Genomic DNA, 21,597 nt, shown 5'->3' with positions numbered 1-21,597 from the left:
TTCTGGGCATGTTTGTGCCAAAATTGGGATAATTGGTTTCAGGCCTCCCTTGATCACAGGTGTGATGGGGATCCCTGGGGTACAGCCTGGAACTGTGGGACTGCTGTTGCCCCTTAACTCTCCAGCCTGGGCTGTCTCTCACAAAGCTATGCCAGTGACAAGCAGCAAAACTCCTGTGATCAAAAGAGGCGCTGTGATCACTCAGCCATCAGCATGTGGAGTCTCACACCCAGCTAAATTACATGAATGCTCCCTGAGCCACTCATGAATCATAGAGAGAGCCACCAGCAAATCACTCCAGCCTTGCACCCTGGAAATTTACAGTCTTACATTGCTCAAGACTCACTTGGACAGTGCAAGCTCATTAATTAGTTTGCCACTTTGTCAAAGGAAAGTGGACATGCATCAGCCTTTGTAATCTGAGCTGAGATTCTCCAAGGACTTCAACCAAAAACACACTGTTCAGGTAAAATATAAAAACAGATTTATTAATTACAGAAAGATTTTAAGTGATTGTAAGTAGCAGGTATATAGATCAAAGTTGATTACATAAGAAATAGAATTTAGAGTGTGAATTTATTTTTAACTTTAAGAGACTAAGCAGGATTTGAATCAGTCTCTCACCCTAATAGATCATACAGGCAGCTCACAGTTCTCAGTACACAGGCTGGATGCCCTTTCCAGCCTGGGACCAATCTCCCCAGCTCAAAGTCTTTGTCTTTCAGATGACCTTCCAGGTTTTGAGATGGGGGAAGAGAGGCCAAGTGATGACATCACTGTCCCTCTTTTATACTTTCTTCCAGCTGCTAGAAAGATCCTTGCTGTGAGGTGGGTTAGGCTGTCCTCGCTGAGAAGCCTCAGAGAGTGGATTTTTCTTGATTGGCCATCAACACCTGTCTGGCCAGTGATAGTTGCTCCTTTTGTCCCTACTGAAAGGCCAGCTATGGATGTCTCCCAGCCTCACAATATATTTCAGCAACACATATGGCAATTTCACATACAATGATAGTACATACAATACAACAGGATATAAAATGAGACCTCACCAGCATGCATTGTACAAAACATATCATAATCATATGACAGTGGTGAATATGGGGGGTTTCATGGTGCTACTTTGAGGTCTAGAGAGTCACAAGTGTAGTTGATGTTGAGCTTATTAATCCCAACTTCATTGGAACATTGTTGGGCTTCTGAAACTTGCCTTGATACAAGTGTACTATTTGCATTCCAAGCTTTGTTCTAATCTTAGTAAATCATTCCTTAGCAACAAGGATGGGCCTCACATTTTTACTAGAAGTAGTAAACAGTCTCTTGTGTAGCTTCCCCCTCCACCTTTTTTAAAATAGTTTTTGCCAGAGCCTTTTAAGTGTGTGTAGAGTGCAGTTTTAACTTGCCTGTCATAGAATGGTATGGTTTACATGGGGCATTCTTCAGAAACATCCATGATTGGCTGTGGGATATGTTAACAGTTGTTGCCATGATCCAGTGAACACACCTGAAAGCTCCTCTGGTTTCGTACAGTTCTTTAGCCAAGTCCTTTTCAAAAACCAGTCTTAAGACTTAAAAGTGATTTGAGACTTTATATTGGTGCCATAAATCCAATAAGGCAGGCACTGGTGTCATTCTCATCATTGTAAAACACCTAGCTGGATCCCATGCACTACTTCTGCTGCTCTGTCAAGGCTTTGATTCCTCAGGTGCCTGAATCTGCTTTATTGAGTAAGAGGTCACCTCTGTCCATCGTGATCTTTGAGAGTGGACCATGCTTGATTTGTACCATACTCTGCTCTTAACTTCAGAGACCAAAAGTTTCTGGTCACTTCAGGATAGACCTGGTACCTTTGACGGTGTTCCTGGTCTTTGCACTGAAGCACTGGCCTAACAGCTGTAATGGTCAGTGTCCTCTACATCCTGGAATACCTGGGTGCATTGGCTTTGGTACCCATGCACTGAGTCTTGGAACCATAAACGCCATTGCCTTGGCCACATTGTTGGCCTCTTTGTAAACAGTGTATGTTGCTGCCAGTGCAGCCACTATGCTGCAAGTTATTTACAGCATACTGATGTTTGTCTGGGATGAAGTGAATGCTGCTAAGGAACAGGAATGTTAGAAATTTGTTTATTGTTCAGAAGGGCAAGAACTACCAGTTTTCCCCCAGGATGATCCAGCTTTGTTTTTTGTTTAAAGGTAGCTATAGCCATCCCATTTGAGATGGAGACCGTCCAGGAAAGCCCAAGGGCTTTGGTATTACGGTACTAAGAACAGAGATACTTCCCACAGAAAGGGCCCTTATACTGTACTCTGGATCAGTTGGTAAAATATGGCAGAACACTCAATTGTAGAAAGTACCATTTGGGTTTAGGACGTCACAGGCTGTTCTTCTCACTATGCCTATGGTACAGTGTTCCCTAGCCATGATTCAGAATACCAAGATGCCTTTGGATGCAAGATAAGAGTGAGCAGTGTTGGCAACATTCGTTCGGACTGTCTTCCTGCTAAAATATCAGCAAACTGTGGGAGAAGTTGCACCTTTGTTTAAAGAATTCACAGACTAACATGCTACAGTGTGGACATGACCACACGTCAGGTGCAAGGTTCCCTTGATAATGCACTGATATCTGTTTATTTGTGATGTTTGAGGTAATAGTGATAAGTATTTATCATTGATGCTTGCAGGCATGTATGGCCGCATTCATCAAGCCTTTGAATTGATACTCAGCAGAAGGTAAAGAACCTGGCAACAAACCTTTGTGAAAATGGAAAAAATGGAGTCACTCAAAGACTAAGGAAACTAAAACAACCTTCTGTTCTCTTAGGGTCATTATCTAGTATTTGTCTACCTCCATCTATAGAAAAGGCAGTCTTTTGGTATAAGTTTCTGATGCTGAACCTAAATGTGCTTCGGATGACTTTATCAAAATTAAGGTTGGAGAACAACGAGGAAGTATGGTCTGTTTGGCAGCTGGTATTGGCATAAAGTGGCTTCTTCAATTTAAGTCTAACCCTGGATTTAGAGTTAGCTGTTGGTGGCACATGGATGGGCCGATCCTCAATCTGTGTAAATTGTCATACCTTTATTGTGAATGTCTGCTCTAGAATTAATGACACTGCTCAAAAAGACAATTTAGAAACTTCTCCCACAGCCATATCTGTTCAGAAAGCTCTAGGCAGGGATGGACTGAAATTGATGTAATCTGCTTCTGTGCAGAAGACAGCAGATAAACATCTAAATTGTCCCACCAGCAAAACATACATAGTGATGAATGTATGGCTTACTATGAGAGAAAGCAGATAAAGGATGGGTCACATTTTAATGTCTTCGAGAAAAACCCCTGTGCTGTCACACATTGGTAAATGTAACCATAAATGCTCTTCTAGGGTCTTGGCAGAATCATTGGCAGAGTTGCAGGATTATGTATTGTGTGCTGAAGGGCTTTGTGTCTTTCAGAAAAGAACTCTAGGAGTTTTGGTGAAATACTATTAGTTGTTGAAACTTTTGTTTTGCATATTATGCTACTCTACAGTGCTTGCAGGTTTTCAACAGTTACTTTTAAAACATAATGTAGTTATCAGATTGGGGCACTTTAATGGAGGGACAAGATTTTGCTAATATCTAAATAAAAAATTAGAAAATTAATTTTTGAGATTGCGGGATGGAAAAACAAAAAGAAAAATATTCCCATGTAAAGATTTAAACTGATAAAATCTAATTTTACACCTTCATCTCTTGTTCTAGGTAATTTTAGCCAATATAGATGCAGAGCTTCAGAAACTTAAAGAAATGACCAACCACCAGAAAAAGCGGGCAACAGAGATGATGGCCTCCTTATTAAAAGATCTTGCAGAAATAGGATTTGCAGTAGGAAATAATGACGCAAAGGTAAAAAGAGGAGCTGTCACAAATGTAAAATGATACATACATTCATTCATGTTTAGGTCTCTTCAGTCTAGTAAAGATATAATAACTAGGGTAATTTAGAACACCTGTACCATATAAAGGTCTTCCTGTAAGGTTCTGAGAGAGGATAAAGAGAACCAAGTGTTAGTATTTGCCTTTTACAGCTTATACAGTGTTTATCTCTGACTTATTTATAACAAGGCATAGTGTACAAAGGCTGAGAACAGTTTAGTCTAACTATGCAAATACAGTGCAAACATTCCTCAACTTAAGTCACCAGATGTAATTTGGCACAGTTGATGGTACCTGCTTAGGAAAGGCTGAGCACTGACGGTTGCTTTTACTTCTAGAATAGCTGTTCCTTCCAGAGTAATTGAGGTAACTAATAAGCCATGTATAGAAGATACTACAGCTGCCTATACCTTCCCTGTGGGTGAGCATTGGCCTGCTAAACCCAGGGTTGTGAGTTCAATCCTTGAGGGGGCCATTTAGGGAACTGGGGTAAAAATCTGTCTGGGGATTGGTCCTGCTTTGAGCAGGGGGTTGGACTAGATGACCTCCTGAGGTCCCTTCCAACCCTGATATTCTATGATCTAAGACGACTTCATTTTCCACTTCAGACAGTTTCTTTTCAAATACTCACATGTGTTCACTTAGAAAAATCCCAAATAGACTAAAAAAACTAAATTATTTTGAAGAGTTTGTCGCTGACCTGTAAACACTTGCAGTGACCTACAGCTTGACAAACACAAGTCAGAATTTCTTGAGGGGAAAAAAGTATGACTTAGGCTAGCCTTTCTAGTGGGAAGCAGGTGGGGTTAAGTTGTGTGTGAAAATGAAAAACAGTAGTAGGTGTGGCTACTATAAACATGGTCTGAAATTGAATAGCAGTGCCATGACTGTGTACTAGGGACTAGACACTTCTGGTTTTCTGATTGCACTTTGAGCTGCCGCATCCCATATTTAATATGAATATTAATGATTTTTTTGATCACTTAAACCTTTCAAATTCTGAATTTCTCTTTCAGCAGCCTGAAGGAACTGGCATGATAGATGAAGAATTCACAGTTGCAAGACTGTACATTAGCAAAATGAAATCAGAAGTGAAAACAATGGTAAAACGCTGCAAGCAGTTAGAAAGCACTCAAACTGAAAGCAATAAAAAAATTGAAGAAAACGAAAAGGAGCTGGCAGCTTGTCAGCTTCTTATCTCACAGGTAAATGTTGCATTACTCTAGCTTTGCTGATTCAAGTCACTTTTGAAACATGATTCTTATGTTGGTTGTTTATCTAGTTACTGGTCAGTAGCTAGGTTGCTCTCACTTAACCTATAGCATACATTTTTGAAAATAGACAGACAAGGTGGATGCAGTAATATCTTTTATTGAACCAGCTTCTGTTGGTGAGAGACAAGCTTTCGAGCTTACACAGAAGTCTTTCAGGTCAGATTGTGAAAATAGTAATTCAGAGGTTTTGATCTGAACACAAGTGAGAAGTCAGACATCTGTTTTTTCAAACTGTCTTAATGTTGTATTCATCAACCTGTTTTTAATATCAGCAATACACTAAAGTGTTTAAGATTATCTTAAAAAATCTTATCATTCCTGATACAAAGTACACTGAGAACTATAGACACCAAGGGGACTTAATGCTTCCTGTGAAGCATAAGAGCACAGTTGAGTGGTTTCGGATGTCTTAAAACCCCAATATAGGTTCCTAGACTTAAATCTCCATTTTCATAATTTTATATTTAACACTGAAACAACATTCTTATACTGGGTTAATCTTACTTTTGTGACTTGTTGACTTTCTTTTTGCTGTTGGAGGAGTGTTGCATACAAATAACAATTTCTCAAAGCTTGAAAAAGCAGTCACTTTTTCTGAAGTACTCTGAGGAGACCGCCAGTTTAAACACCAATTGAAAGGAGGAAGGGAGGCAAGGCATCAGGGTGTAGACACAGTATGAGGAGGTTATCACAGTAGAACTGCTCTTTTTTTTTTTTTTTTTTCAGAATTTTAAATTAGCTGTCCATATGTAATAATCTGGCTGCTCCCCTAATTCTTTTCTCTGTGGGACTGGTATGACTTTATCTCCATCTTATAGGGCAAGCAACTTTCCATTTCTGGATAGATAAATCCTCAAGTGCAACAGGGTGGATTGATTTAAATCAGGGCAATTTAAATAATCATTTTGAATCAACTTTTCCATTTATACTTCAGTTATTTTCTAAAGAAAGGTCCATTCTCATTGGTTGATCTAACCATTAAAACATGTTGATTTACAACTAAATAGAGCCTCCACACTTGATTTGGTACATCTTTTTGTCACCTAGGAAGCTACACTATAACTATATACATTTATTTAAGCAACTATATAGCTCAATATTTTCAGGTTCTTATTAATTATACATTTTAAGTATGTTAGAAAATGGTGAATGAAATATTTATTTACTAGATAATTAACTTTTTGCTTATGATGTGTGTCAAGCTGCATTAGGATGGTAACTGGTATTTAAACAAACACACACAACCACATATAACATTTATTTTTATTAAACAAAATAACCTTAAATGTTTTGGATACATAAACTTATCAAAACATGTTTCACATTTACAACTAAGTGATTTATTAAAGAAACAGGTATTAACAATAGTCAGTGAATTAAACTGATTGTTTCAGGTCTGCTGGGGACATTTTTTTCAAATATGCCTTAGTAAAAGTGACTGGAGCTGAAGTTCCTACTCACCTAAGTCTCTTGAAAATGAGACAGCAGTCTCCTAACTTACATAGGCTGTCCTACAGACTTTTAAAACAGTAAATATCATCCCCTCCCTCCTCATTTTTAGTCACAGACTGCTTTTTCAACTCCCAATCAATTTGTCAACTTTGAATTAGTCTAAATGAAGAAAATATTCCTTCTGTGCCTGCAGAAGAAGCTAGTGCTGTCAAAAGCTGGGTTAGCATTTCAACAATATCTGGTCCTACAGATTTCCATCAGTTCATTAGTATGACTTTCTTTAAAACATCATCAGCAAACATGTACTGTTTGAGTGGTTCACTTCCACTCCTGAAATTTAATAGGTTTGCCATGATTGGTTGGTGCCCAGGTTACAGCAGCATCTTCTCCAGCACTTAAGTATCTACCCTGGTACTTTGGGTTGAGAATATTGACAAGAAAATGAGATGGAGTAAGTGCTTGATCCATCCATTTCTGTACTTCCTGCAATTTAACTTTGTTATTGGGCATTTCTTTCTCCAGTGTCTCTTGAAGTACACTTCCAAATTTCAACACCAGCAGCAATCTTTCTGCAGTTTGTCCAAAGCCATGGAAATATATTTCAGAGTATTCAGTTTCAGCTTATCTTCATGTCTGTTAAATCCATACTTTGGCTTAGATAGTTTCATTTGTTTTGTCACAATTTTCCTCACAAATTGTCATCAGAATAGGCCAGTTCTTAATAAATAGCACAAAACAGTCATCCACTGAATTCCATCATACATCTTGGAGAAGAATTAGTTTGGATCGTCCTACTCTCTTCAGTGAAGCTGAAGCAAAGTGTTTGTTATGGAAGTATTTTGCTATTTCAACATTTTCCTTTATTCCTGCAGTTGTATTTACATCTTTGGCTAAAAGATGCATCAGATGAGCATGGCCCCCATGTTACAAGTTTCAGGTTCACTTCATTATCTTCTAGATTTCTTCTCATCTTTGCTACATTTACAGCATTGCCTCTGACAAAGTTATGCATTTGATACTTGAATTTTTGTCCAGTTTGTTGCAGCTTTTTTTTTTTTTTTTTTTTTTTTTAAGTATTCTGATATATGGGCATTTACTGATTGCTCCAATTGTTTTGGTAAGATAGACAACCACATCTTGTGTTACACAGCACATATTACTGGATCAGTGTGTGCATGGCTAAACCATCAAGACTGTAATTAACAAATTTCCTGTCAGTTTTTTGCACACTGTTCATTTTCCTTCTCATACACTGTATCCAGCAACCTTCCAGCAATGTCTGCTCTGCTGAGTTGAGTATAGCCTGGTCATATTGATTGTACCATGTCAATAAAATGTTTGTTCTGAACAAGACAAAAGGAGCGAACTTGATGCATAAATAAACCATGCATCCGTTTCATCTATGGAGTCTTGCTGGAATTTGCTGATCCAGATTATAAATTCTTCCATGATTTTACGGGATGATAAAGAAAGTCTCTTCTCCCCCCCCCCCCCCCTTTTTTTTTTTCTTTTTTAAGCAGGTGATTTACTATCTAGTGTCTGTTAGTTGCAGCACTGCTGGTGATACCAGCAGATGACTCTGAAGCTGTAGACATTGCAGATGGAATGTTCATAACTCTTTGTCTAAGCTGGACCCTGAAACAAAATGGTTTTAAAAATAAAAAAAAGTGCCACTCACACTGAGTATTACTCAGTGAACTGCTTTAACAGTACACTGAGATTTGTAAATTGATTCATCTTACTGCAGCTGTTTGTACCACTGTTTAAATGGTATAACTTATTGTAAACCCAACTTCATAGGGAAATAATTAATAAATCATAAGTATTATCTAAATCTATTTAAATCTTTATTTCTAGCAACATACCAAACAGCTTGGGGGAAAAAAAATTAAAATGTTAAAATTTATGAATGACTAATAAAACTTTACTGTTAAACAGGAAATCTGCACCTAGGACGTTTGATCATGTTAGCAATAAAAAATCATCTCAGAAGTTCAGCAGTTACAGTAAAATGTAATTGATAACTACTCCTGCAGCAAACTAACATACCAACTATAGTTTGAACACACATTTTGAAATTCATAAGTAATCAAGCCATCCAAAACTCAACTTAGATTACTGTCAAAAATGTATTATTCTCTAGCATAGTAAAACATGGTAGGCAGTGCCTAAGAATGGTGCAAAAATATGTTGACCAATCAGTTGATCCAAATTGTTTCAAACATGTCCACATCATCATCTTCAAAGTCATTGCATTCTGAGGAGCATTTTTCATAATGTTTCATTCTGACAACTAGATCTTACATCTTTGTTGCACTGTTTACATTTGGCACATGTTCCTTTTTTTACTCTGAGGTACAGGATTTTCTTGAAAATACTCCCTAACAGGGACTGACATGCAGCCATAGCAGTTTTTTCCTCCTGTTTCCAGGTGTTGAAATCAACACTAGAGGCTGCACTCAAATGAATGTCATCCCTTCTTCACACAGTGTCCTGCTTTGACACCAGTGTTGCTCCCTTTGAGTTGTGTACACTACTTCTCCCTTATTATATAACTCCGCCATCACTGCCCCCAGAAAAACAAGAACTAATAACAATCCAGGATTGTTGCTTGTGTAACCTACATGCCTTTTGCACTGCAGTATTTTATTTGTTTGGAGACAGAGAGAAGCAATTAAGAAATTAATGGATTTCTGTGTGTAACTCTCTGTGTACACATGCGAGGAGACAGAGCAAGGTCATTTACTTGAAGTGTCCAGAACCAACACGAAGCAAGGGCTGGTAGTTACTAGGCAGATCAGTGTTTGTCCATGAGCTGGAGAGTAAGTTTCAATGGAAGGTGGAATCTTAAATATTCATAATTTGAGATCACGTAGAGAGAAGCTATAAAACAGGAGTGGATGATTCTAATGAGATGCATGATGGTGTCTCCTGAAGTCAGAGGCCAGATTCCAGTGCCTGTGATGATTTTGCCAGTCTCTTGCACCAAGTAGCACAGCCCCTAGGTCCCCCACAGGATCAAACCCTTAAACAGTATATGATGTATTATGCCATATTTATAAAGTTTGACCTCAAAAGCCAGATATTTCCCCCCTGACTTTCTTTATAGAGAAAAGCGGCCTTTAACTCAGTTTTTGATAGAGACTCATGGATTCAGCATATTTTTTTTATTTTAATGTTTTAAGAGATTATAATTTTAGGCCTTAACAAATCTTGCATTAGATTCAGATTTCATTGTAAACAGGTTTATTTTAAAAATAAAACTTATGTAAATAATAAAATATTTAAATTTTAAAAAATAATTTTTAAAAATTTTCCAAAAAAATCAATTTTTATCCACCTGATGTACAAAGATAAATCTATAGCTTGCCTTTCTCTCATTCCATCAATGTATTTACCTGTGATCAGAGGTTTTTGAAGTATTATGATAGTGTGTACAAGGCATACTATGAGGGTCTTGATCCTGAATTGGGTCAAGCCTTCCTTTTTCTAGAAAAAGAGAATATTTGTATGCATTTGGTTTTCAGATTAGTTATTTTTGCCTTTTAAAATTTTTAATATTTTTAAGTCATGCATGGAACTTCATTTTGATATGCCTAGTTTAAATGTAAATTAATGTCGTTTTCATTCTGAAAGCATGAAGCCAAGATCAAGTCACTGACAGAGTATCTTCAGAATGTGGAACAGAAAAGGAGGCAACTGGAAGAATCTGTGGATTCCCTTAATGAAGAACTAGTCCAGCTTCGGGCACAGGGTCTGAATTATTCTTTATATTTAAGTATGTAACCATTAATGTGGCTATGCAGTATGCATAACTGGCATCGGAGAAGATATGTGGTTAGTGTTTGTCCTATTAAGATAGCAGTCTAGTGCTATATAATGTGTAATTTCGAAGTTTTAGAAAACAAAGTAAAGTAGTTAGAGACAATGTATTTGGAGACACTTGTTGTCTGAAAGAACTATTCAGAACAGGGTTAAGATACAGATATAAGACTGCACCTTAATCTGTCTGCATATGAAAAACTAATTCAAGGTTTAAAATGAAAGGGTGTAAGTATAAATCTGACAGTTGTTCCTGTGATTGACTAGGCTCTGTAACTGAAAACTTTATTTTCTCATTAGAAAAAGTCCATGAAATGGAGAAGGAGCACTTAAATAAGGTTGAAACTGCAAATGAAGTCAAGGCAAGTTAATGTATTTTGCTTTTCCTTAATAGTTTTATATAAAACTTCATATTTTAAATAGTAAAACAAATATTCTTTTTTTCTATAGCAAGCTGTTGAGCAGCAGATTCAGAGCCACCGTGAGACACATCAAAAGCAACTTAGTAGCCTAAGAGATGAAATTGATGCAAAGGAGAAGCTTATTACTGAACTTCAAGAGTAAGAGTTGTGCTGTTAAAATATTTTATTGATTTTTACTTAAATTTTTAGACTACTGAGGTAATTATTACTTTAACCATATGCCTAGCAGATTACTGAATTCCTTAGGATATTAATTTCTGGGTAATATTTGATTATTCTGATTTAATTAGTTCTTCAGTTAAGTCTTTAACCATTCTTCATAGTAGTGAATAGGATAACTCATTGCTGTCACCTGAAGTACTGTGCTCAAAACAAAGCAAAGAATGTCATCCTTTTTTTTTTTACTCTGGTTTGTTGGTGCTGAGTTTCAGGGTTTCTACTAGTGATGAGTAATGAAAAAAACAATGACATTTAGCATTTGGAAATCCTAACTTTAGTGTGAATAAAATAAAGATAATATACTAGGCATCTATTGGTATAGTGAAAAAACCTTCTTTTCAACATTGTAAACATGTTTACTGTGAGCATGATGCTTTGATAAAGATTTCATTCATCTGACAAATGATCATTTCATTTGTTGATCATTTATCAGATAATCAGACCTGCGTAAGAGTTAGTTGCTAAGATTTCTGATTAAATTTATAATGCAGTCTGACTCCTTTTGGACCTTATAATCCTTTAATAAAGGGAGCAGAGCACGTCCTGTCTCAGCTTAGTTTTGTTAAGAATGGCATATAATGATGAAGACTTGGCGCATTGTCGAAGTATCATCATGTTTCTCTATAATTGTATATTAATCCTAACTTTCTGTGTCCAGCCAAAACCAGAAGATGATGCTTGAGCAAGAACGTCTTAGAGTTGAGCATGAGAAACTGAGAGCTACAGATCAGGAGAAAAGCAGAAAACTGCATGAACTTACGTAAGTAATAATCATACTTCAGGCAAGAAAATGTGTGGCTGGGGATCTTAAAATTGTAAATACTGGTGAGCTGAAGTGGTGTGGGAGATGTTCATTACTTAACACATTACTAAGGATACGATTCTGTCACAGAGGTCATGAGTTCTGTGGCTTTCTGGGGACCTCTGAGACTACTTCTGAGGCAGGGTGGGAGCAGCTGTCAGATCCGGGCTGCCGGAGCAAAGGCTGCTGGAACAGCTGATCGGTGGCCACCCGGGGGTCGACGGAACAGCTGGCCACCATCCAGCCCCGGAGCAGGGGGCCGGTGGAACAACTGGCTGGCGAGGGGACACCAGAGTAGTGGCTTGGGTTGTGTGAGCAGCAGTGGTCAGCCCCCTGCGGGGCTGGAGCAGCTGCAAGCCCCAGCAGCTCTCTTTGTCCCTCTCTGCCCCTCAAGGTTGCGGGCTTCCATGAATTTTTGTTTGTCTGCGGCCTGTCCCTGACTTTTACTAAAAAAATATCTGTTAGAATCTTAACCTTGCATATGACGTAAAGTCTCCAGAACTGCTCAGCCACACTATCCATAGTCATGTTAGTTCCTCCAATATTAGAATATTATATTTGTTTCGTGCCACTTCACTTCAAAATAGTCCATATTTTAAGAGAATTGTTTTCCCTCCCCATGGCAGCCACAGTTACTTGAGATGTTGTGATTTAAGAATTCCATTACTGTTCTGAAGTGGAAATGGGCTACTACTTGTAGGATTGTTTACTCATCTTTAATATATTTTCTTCCTCTCATCTCACTGTTCTCCCCCTCCCCTTTTTAAAAATCAAAGTCTGAAAGTGTGACCTGATTCTGAGGCGGCACCCCCCCCCCCCCCCCCAAAATAAACATGCTACCGTTTAGTTGGCTGTAATGCCAGTTCTTTATGGGAGAACCATTTTGGATTACCCACATGCCAAATTTAAAATGGGTAGTGGTTTGCCCAGTGCATGCAAGATTGAATCTCCTATAGACTTTTTCAGGAAACTAAATAAACTGTTTAAGGGAATTGGTTATGATGGCTCAAAATTGGATGTATAAATGTAAAAAGAAATTTCTCTAAATGCCTCTAGCCAGAGGAGCTCTCATGGATATCTTTTTAAAGACTTTGTCCAAAAATTTATTAATTTATGTGGGGATTGGGACACAAAACATACTCTAGTTTACAGAAAATTGGTGAGCATGTATTTGGAAGGATTACCAGAGAGTTGAATGCATTGTTTTATTGACTGCCTTATTGAACTATGTAATTTACATTTACTGGGTGTCATATTTTGCCCTGACGTATTGTAGTTTTCCGTAAAGACAAAACCTGAAATTTTTATTCATGCCTGAAAACTTGTAGGGGATTTTAATTTTGCGTACCTAAAACTTGAAAATCAGTCATGAACTTGGTTACATTGGTCTGGGAGCCGCTGGTCAGTCAATGATCAGTGGCAAAACAAAATCCCTTTTAGAGTGATGGCAGCCAAAGCACGTCTAAGGTCTAATATTATCAATCGTCAAATTTTTAAACAAATGCCCTTACACCAGTGGAAAATGCAGCTTTATTTTATATCTTGGTAGGTTACAATTTTTTGGCCCATAAAGTCACTTCATTCTAACTCTGCTTTATGTCCACACCCCCAAAGCAACTTGGAACCAAATTATATCAAGCATTAATCTCTTAATCTATCGGTTCCTCATACAGTATGCATAATTGAATCATATTATTATTGAAGTTTGGATGGCGTGAAGTGTAAGATTATCACAATTAGATGATTTTAAAGTGTAGGCCAAGGTATATCATTTTTAACTTTATACAGTACAGTACCATAAATGCATGGCCTTTTCAAACCAAAGACAATGCTGAATACTAACAGTGTAAAACTTCTTTAGTCTCAAACTCAAAAACATATTTATAAATTTGCTGTGACTCCCTCCAGATGAGATCTGAAATGCAGCTGGAGCTCATGAGCATTTCCTGTTGCAACATTAGAAGTGGTAGAATAGCCTAATCAATTTAGACTTCAGACTTTTGGTGATACTGAGTGGAAGGAAATTGTTGTTATAAAGACAGAAAAAAAACTTCGCAAAGTTCTGTTTCCTTTCTCCTTAAACCCAACACTGGTTCCCTACTTTTCACCCTTCACTATGTTTTTGATCATAATAAAGTGCCTGGGTCCTTTCCCCAGTATCCTGCCTGATCTCTCCAATTGCCTCATAATTTGAAAGAAGCTGAAACCAGAGGCCTTAACAACAAAGTTGATGCTTATTTCCCAGGAAGGAATCTTAAATAGGATGTTGAGAGAGACCCTATAATGTGATTGGTGTCATTAGGCTGTTGTATCTTTTGGAAATTGGAAATCTGAACTGCTAATATATAAAGGAAGAAATCAGCATAACAACATGAAAAGTTTTTTTCAAATTGAATAAATCCCCCAGCCCACCCCCACATACTATCTATTATCTCCTTGACCAGTCAATGCTAGAAATACTTGTAGGAGCAGTAGATCTTTCCAAGCAATGGCTCTGGACCTATAATCAGAAGTTTTCAACCTCTGGTATGTTAATATGGCGGTTTTAGGGTGTTCTATAACTCAGCTGTCTGAACTGACTTACTGAAATCCCTTTTAATGCTAATTGTATACAAATTTTCACACAATATCCCTGCTCTTCTAGTCTTGGGCTCTTGAATGCTCTGCCATCTGTGACTGATTGTAGGCTGGTTTTGCACTTTGCATAATTAAGGACTTAATCTCCTTTCTATTTGGAACATAAAGTAGGATTTATAAGGTTTGTATTTTACACAAATATAAATGTTTAGCTGTACTAGTGTGTATATATTCTCTTTAATTGTTAGGGTTATGCAAGACAGACGAGAACAAGCAAGACAAGATTTGAAGGGTTTGGAAGAGACTGTGGTAAGTTAGTTATTACAATGTGTACTTAAAATAAATGCTTGTAACTTTTGTTCATGTTAAGAATTCTAAGCTGTAAAATGCTTATTTGTTGTTTTAGGCAAAAGAACTTCAAACGCTACACAACCTTCGGAAGCTGTTTGTTCAAGATCTGGCTACCAGAGTTAAAAAGGTAACATGACATGATAGCAAGACTTGTCTCTATTTAAATGTGGAAGGAAGGAAGTGAGCGTAACTAATTTAATGTAATGTAGTTCCTTTGGTTCCGGTTTTATTAGAAATCTGAACACCCACATATCACTATTTACCATAGAGTGCAGAGATTGACTCAGATGATACGGGAGGCAGTGCTGCGCAAAAACAGAAAATTTCCTTTCTTGAGAATAATCTTGAGCAGCTCACAAAAGTCCACAAACAGGTATAGTAAAACTTAAAACTAAATGAATTTAACTTTAGAACTTTAAAATACATCTTGAACAAGGAACAGTTTTTGAAGGTATAATGCATGTGTACATATTTGTATCCTGGAGTAGTTGTTCAGACACTTCAGAGATGCTTGCTTGTCTCAAATTTTAACTTCAATTTTTAATATTAAATACATAGACTAATGTATTCCTATGAAGGTTTTTTACAATAATTTAGACTTAAATGGTGGTGTGTGTTTGTATATATAATGTAGTGATGTCTATCTATATTTAGATAAGAGGTGTAGTTCTATTGACTCTTAATACTTAAAAGGAAATTTTACTGCTCATATGTATTATTTTAATTACCGTATATACTCGTTCATAAGCTGAATTTTTTTAGTAAAAAAGGGAAGCACCAGAGAAGGGGGTCGGCTTATTACATGTGGTTTCCTTATCTAAAAAAAGATATACTGGCACTAGAAAAGATTCAGAAAAGGGCAACTAAAATGATTAGGGGTTTGGAATGGGTCCCATATGAGGAGAGATTAAAGAGGCTCGGACTCTTCAGCTTGGAAAAGAGGAGACTAAGGGGGGATATGATAGAGGTATATAAAATCATGAGTGATGTGGAGAAAGTGGATAAGGAAAAGTTATTTACGTATTAACATAATACAAGAACTAGGGGTCACCAAATGAAATTAATAGGCAGCAGGTTTAAAACAAATACAAGGAAGTTCTTCTTCACGCAGCGCACAGTCAACTTGTGGAACTCCTTACCTGAGGAGGTTGTGAAGGCTAGGACTATAACAGCGTTTAAAAGAGAACTGGATAAATTCATGGTGGTTAAGTCCATTAATGGCTATTAGCCAGGATGGGTAAGGAATGGTGTCCCTAGCCTCTGTTTGTCAGAGGATGGAGATGGATGGCAGGAGAGAGATCACTTGATCATTGCCTGTTGGTCCACTCCCTCTGGGGCACCTGGCATTGGCCACTGTCGGTAGACAGGATACTGGGCTAGATGGACCTTTGGTCTGACCCGATACAGCCGTTCTTATGAGAGGGTGTAGAGAAGGGAGAGGTGGGACACAGCCCCTCCCCCCAACAGAGGGAGCAAGGAGAGGCAGCCCAGCCAGCAGAGCCAGAAGGGAAGAGGTGGGGACAGAGTCTCTCTGCTTCTGGCCACGCTGCTCTCCCCCCAGCCTCCGAAGCAGCTGCAGCTCTGGGGCTGGCAGGCTGCAGCCGTGCCGCTCGGCCCCGCCCCCCAGAGCACCCTGCGGCCATGCCGCCCAGCCCAGCCCCCTGGAACATGCTGTGGCCACGCCGCCTGGTCTGGCCCGCCGGAGCAACTCCAGCCAGGCCAGAGACATCCTCGCCTGGCCCTCCCCAGGTGGGAAAGGATGGGATGGGGAGAGTGTGGGGGTCCCAGGCTAGGGGTGGGGTCATGTGGGGGGTGGTCACAGGGTTTACTCCCCTGACCCCCAGCTTCTCCCCCTCCAAAAAGTTTCCCCACCAGTTAGTGTCCCAGCCCGTCAGGGTAAGCAGCTGGTGTGCCGGGACACTTTGTTTACTTAGGTTTACCTCCATGCCTGCGGACACTCAAGGTAAACAAACCATCTCGGCCCCCCAGCGGCTTATCCTGATGGCCCGGGAGCCAAAGTTTGCTGACCCCTGAATTATAGGGTCGGCTTATGAACATGTCATAAATGTTTTCCATTTTTACTTATCCATTGTGTGTGTGTGTGGGGGGGTCGGCTTATAAACGAACCGGCTTATGATCGAGTATATACAAACTTTCAACAAAGAAAGTATTGTCCCGTCTATTATGGTTACTTTCATCTTGCTACAGTGAAAAATTAAAGATATTTTGCTTATCCTCAGCTGGTACGTGATAATGCAGATCTTCGCTGTGAGCTTCCTAAACTTGAGAAACGACTTAGAGCTACAGCTGAGAGAGTTAAAGCTTTGGAGTCTGCACTAAGGGAAGCCAAAGAGAATGCATCTCGTGATCGCAGACGATATCAGCAAGAGGTAGACCGTATTAAGGAAGCCGTGAGATCCAAGAACATGGCCCGAAGAGGACACTCTGCACAGATTGGTTAGTAAAGAAGATACTGCAGTTTCCAAACATGTTTTGTTTAACTTTCCTTTCCTTTCCTTTCCATTCTATTCTATTCTTTTTTTTTTTTTTTTTAAATAACTTAAGGCCAAATTCTGTCCTGCATACATGCCTGCAGCTCCTAGTAATGTCAGTGAGAGTTGCACATGTGAAAAAAGGCAAGATTTGTCACTTAGTACAAAAACTGCTATAGTTAATTTCAGTGTACAATGCATGCAAATCTTCGTAAGTCATTGCTTTGTTGACCTGATTTGTCTCTTCGGTGGTTGGGCTTTCACACCATATAAAACCTCACCTGCATGGAACACTAACTACCAAGGTGAATGTTCTGTCTCCTTTAAAAACAAAACAAAAGTTTGAACATAAACCAAAAAATTCTATAATTTGCCCTTCAAGTCTTTGCTGTACTCTTGTGATGGCAAGATTACGAAGTGGCTATCAAAACAAGGGAAGGACAAGAAACTTAAGTGTACTCAATTTCATAATCAAATTATTAATGCCTTTGCTAAAGCAATAAACAATTTTCTCAGTACTTTTTTGGTAATTGATTTGCTTAGTTAAGTATTTTGAATAGAAGGATTTCATCAAAACTTGACTATCATTTCTTTATAAAACTGTAAAATCCAAGGAGAAAACGCAAGATCTAAGACTTCCGTAATTCAATGTTTTGAACTTAAACGTAAGGATCATAACAGTCCTCATCACCTTCCATTCCAAATGCAAGGTCCATTCCTTCAACTTTGCCTTCTCTAATATCTGTACAAAGCAACATGTACTTAAACAAAAAAAGCCCAATCTCAAAACACTCCATCGCTCACAAAATTTCCCCTCTGGAGAGGATGAGAACAAAACCACATATGACTAATGTTACTCAAACCTCTTAATGCAAGACTGTCAGGCACTTGGATACTGTGGTGATGAGAACAGTATAAGAATATGGAATAGTACATATATTTTATTAATTTATAAAAAGTTACCCTAATTTCCACTTTAAACAGTAGGATAGGTACAAGTTACTATGCACAGTAATTATCATCTGTAAAGCCACTCCTCTGCACGCTCAAATATTGAAGGTGCTTGCCAATCAAAATACAATTCTTTTTACTCAAGGATTTAATGCTGTGGCCATTACCTTAGTACCTGAGTAGCTATCACCTACCATGATCTATTACACAACATAAAGAATAAGATGGTGTCATCCTTAAAAAGAGGATGTCAACCTGTGGAATTCGTTGCCAAGGGATGTTTGTGAAACTATAACTGGGTTCAAAAAAGAATAGGTAAGTTCATGGTGGATAGGTCCATCAGTGGCTATTAGCCAACATGGTCAGGGATGTCCCTAAGTCTCTGACTGTAAGATGCTGTGACTGTATGACAGAGGATGGATCGCTCAATAATCACCCTGTTCTGTTCATTCCCTCTGAAGCATCAGCATCTGCCACTCTAGAAAGACAGGGTACTGGGCTAGATGAACTATTGGTCTGACCCAGTATGGCCATTCTAATGCTCGGAACAGAAAGTGATTAAGAGAGTTAATCTCTCTAAAATGTCTTGCATTCACAGAAATTGAGCGGGATGTGCAGAAGTATTTGCTCAGAGAGCAAGTTCTGTATCCAAAAAATATGAGTCACTAGACAACTCTTTTATAACTTGCATTAATCCAAAATACCAGTTATTAAACAGGAGTTCACTTGACACAAATTCTTCTATTGTCTGTGGGAAGTCACTGAAAACAATTCTGATATCCGATCTAGCTAACCTGAGGGTGGTCTAACAGCATTATTATCCATTTTTCTTGTGTTATACAGTAACAACTTTCAACCTCAGATTTCAATGGCAGATTAAACAACATCAAGAGTATTTGCTTATTTAAACCTGAAAACACAGTAGAATCTTGCTAATCTATACTTTAGTAAACCATCAGTCTATATTGAAAATGGATTTAAAGATTTGTTGCTCAAAATAGGAGGAATCTGGAAAATTTTCCTTGTGCTGCTGGGGTGGGGCCAGTGCAGTGAGCTAACGCTCCCCACTGGTCAACAGCGGAGCACCATCTCATCCACTAACCTTAATCCAGTCTTCACTGAAGCCCTGAGACAGGACTGGAAAAGCTGCTCCCATCTTGCCCGTCTCCCCCCAAAAGCCTTGCTTCTGAAAGTGGAACGGGATAAACCGTGCAGCAAGTGTCTGATGTTTGCTGCAGAAGTAGAGGGGAGAACTGCTGTATTAAAATGGCTTTGGTTGTGCAGACAGTAGTTTGCTTTCAGGGGAGAAGATAGTCCCTTATTTCTACTTCCTCTTAGATCACCAGAAGGGCAAGGGAATGGGGAAGATTTGAGGGTCTCTTTCTACCTTTATCACAGAGCATAGGGAGAGGCCTCTGATATGCTAGAAAATGGCCCTGGGCTGACCTATTAAGAAAGATTGGCTTTCTATGAAAGGCCAAAAGCTAGCTGGACAGGGAAGGGAGGAGGTAAACTATTTTAGTCCAAATTTATAAAATTGTGCATGCAGATTTCTCTGAGCATACCAACTTTAACTATAATACAAGCACAGAGCTTCTTGTGCTTCCAAAATCCCAGTTTTAGAGCTGTACCCTCTCTTCCTACTGCTGAGGTCAGCTAGGCAGGAGAAATTGCTCCAACTTCAGATCCCTAAGAGGGAAGTGGGACATGTCCCAGGCCTATTTTATGATTTTTGCTATAAGTTGGGGAAGGATGAGGGAGGAAAGGCCCCTTCCCATTCTGAGTTGCTGGAGAGTGATGGCTGTGCTCCTGTCCCTGATCTCCCATCTTCTCCCTGGGGGATTTCTAAAGAGGAAGAGAATCTGTAGCTCGGTGTGGGCCATAGCTTCAGTTTTGTCAGGGAGTAGCAGCTGTTTGTCAAGATAAGACTTCACCCCACTAGCTTTCAGCCTTGGCTCCAAAACTTCTCCAACTGATGCTGTCAGCTAAGATGATACCTAGTCAGGATGTAAAAGAATGCATGACCACCATGAACCCAGTTGCTATATATGGTGATCACACTGACAGATCTTTTGATTCAGCTGTTTGAAGGGAGGATCTGACAGCAAATGCTGGATGCCTGATGTGTACACCTTTAGCCATTAGCAAAAAGTTGGCACCTCCACCTTTGGATAGGGCGCAGCTTCTGCAACTGCATAACTCAAGGAGCATATACCAACTGCATAACTCAAGGAGCATATACCAACAGCAGAAATTTCAGTAACTTGTTTTCTTGATGAGGCAGAATCAGCCTGGTTGGGCCTTAAGGTGCAGAGTACATAGTTATAGATTTAACATTGATCTGTTTCACACAACCAATCATAAGATACATTGCCTGAGTCTAACAATCTCGTTGTTATAATCCCCAAAACATCACTTCCCTAGATTTTAAAAATGTTTTTCTCATTTTAGAAAGCATGATGCAAATAGTAAGAATATGCCTTTCTCAAGGTGTCATAAAACATAATATTAATGAATTTGAACAATAGAAGGTCAAATTATTAGAATTGCTTGGTGTATGATTTCTAACAGTCACATTTTATTTTGTGTAGCTAAGCCTATCCGTCCCGGCCAGCATCCAGCAGCTTCTCCAACTCATCCAAGTGCAATTCGTGGAGGAGGTGCATTTACTCAAAACAGCCAGCCAGTCACACTGCGTGGAGGTGGAGGACGGCAGGATAAAGTGTAAGTTTCTCTTTATAGGGGCTGTTTTTTAGTGTCTCCTTAAGATAGTGTATTTCATAGTTTGTGTTCGTAATCCATCCAACTGTGTAAACAAACCAGTTGAATATTCTGTGGTTATATCTTGCAATTAGAGGACTGTGCTAAAATATGTAAATAAGCAGCCCATATTGTTGCCTCCTTTTGTACAACCAAAGTCCAGTTGTGTAGTAAAGGGGCAGTTCTGGGGTTAGGAATCGTACTTCTAATTGAACAAAATACAAAAGCTGTAATGTATAGATCAATTGGCCACAACCGTACTACATAAAACATCTAATGTAGATTTTAAAACTCTTGCTGTTTGAGTTGAGTTCTCAGTGATACTTTTTTAAAGTACTATACAAAGTGCTTCAGTGATCAGATTTTCAGCAACTGAGATTAGTATGTGATTTAAGAAAAAAAAGCATATGAGTATATATTACAGCAAATGAGTACTTCATTGAAATCAACGGGACCTTCACATACTTAAGTACCAGTGTTGATCTGGGGCTTTAAAGCATATTTTCACACTAATAGATTCATGGCAGTTGGTCGCTCCCCTCTGCTCACTGTAAAACATCG

The 21,597-nt window shown here is 38.8% G+C and overlaps 1 protein-coding gene across 1 annotated transcript in view; it reads left to right on the top strand.

Moving 5' to 3' along the window:
* KIF5B (kinesin family member 5B) overlaps window positions 1-21,004 on the top strand; it is a 65,200-nt gene extending 44,196 nt beyond the window's left edge. The window contains exons 15-25 of the mRNA XM_065397887.1: window positions 3,741-3,884; window positions 4,931-5,119; window positions 10,277-10,394; window positions 10,763-10,824; window positions 10,913-11,022; window positions 11,762-11,863; window positions 14,731-14,791; window positions 14,889-14,960; window positions 15,102-15,206; window positions 17,074-17,290; window positions 20,868-21,004. Of these exons, the coding sequence (XP_065253959.1) occupies window positions 3,741-3,884; window positions 4,931-5,119; window positions 10,277-10,394; window positions 10,763-10,824; window positions 10,913-11,022; window positions 11,762-11,863; window positions 14,731-14,791; window positions 14,889-14,960; window positions 15,102-15,206; window positions 17,074-17,290; window positions 20,868-21,004 (1,317 nt within the window). The remainder of the gene's footprint in view (window positions 1-3,740; window positions 3,885-4,930; window positions 5,120-10,276; window positions 10,395-10,762; window positions 10,825-10,912; window positions 11,023-11,761; window positions 11,864-14,730; window positions 14,792-14,888; window positions 14,961-15,101; window positions 15,207-17,073; window positions 17,291-20,867) is intronic.
* Window positions 21,005-21,597: the final 593 nt, after the last annotated feature.

Source organism: Emys orbicularis, chromosome 2 (genome assembly GCF_028017835.1).
Source record: "Emys orbicularis isolate rEmyOrb1 chromosome 2, rEmyOrb1.hap1, whole genome shotgun sequence".
Classification (NCBI taxonomy): domain Eukaryota; kingdom Metazoa; phylum Chordata; order Testudines; family Emydidae; genus Emys; species Emys orbicularis.
The sequence above is the reverse complement of the archived record's forward strand: the minus strand, read 5'-3'. Positions and strand labels throughout refer to the sequence as shown.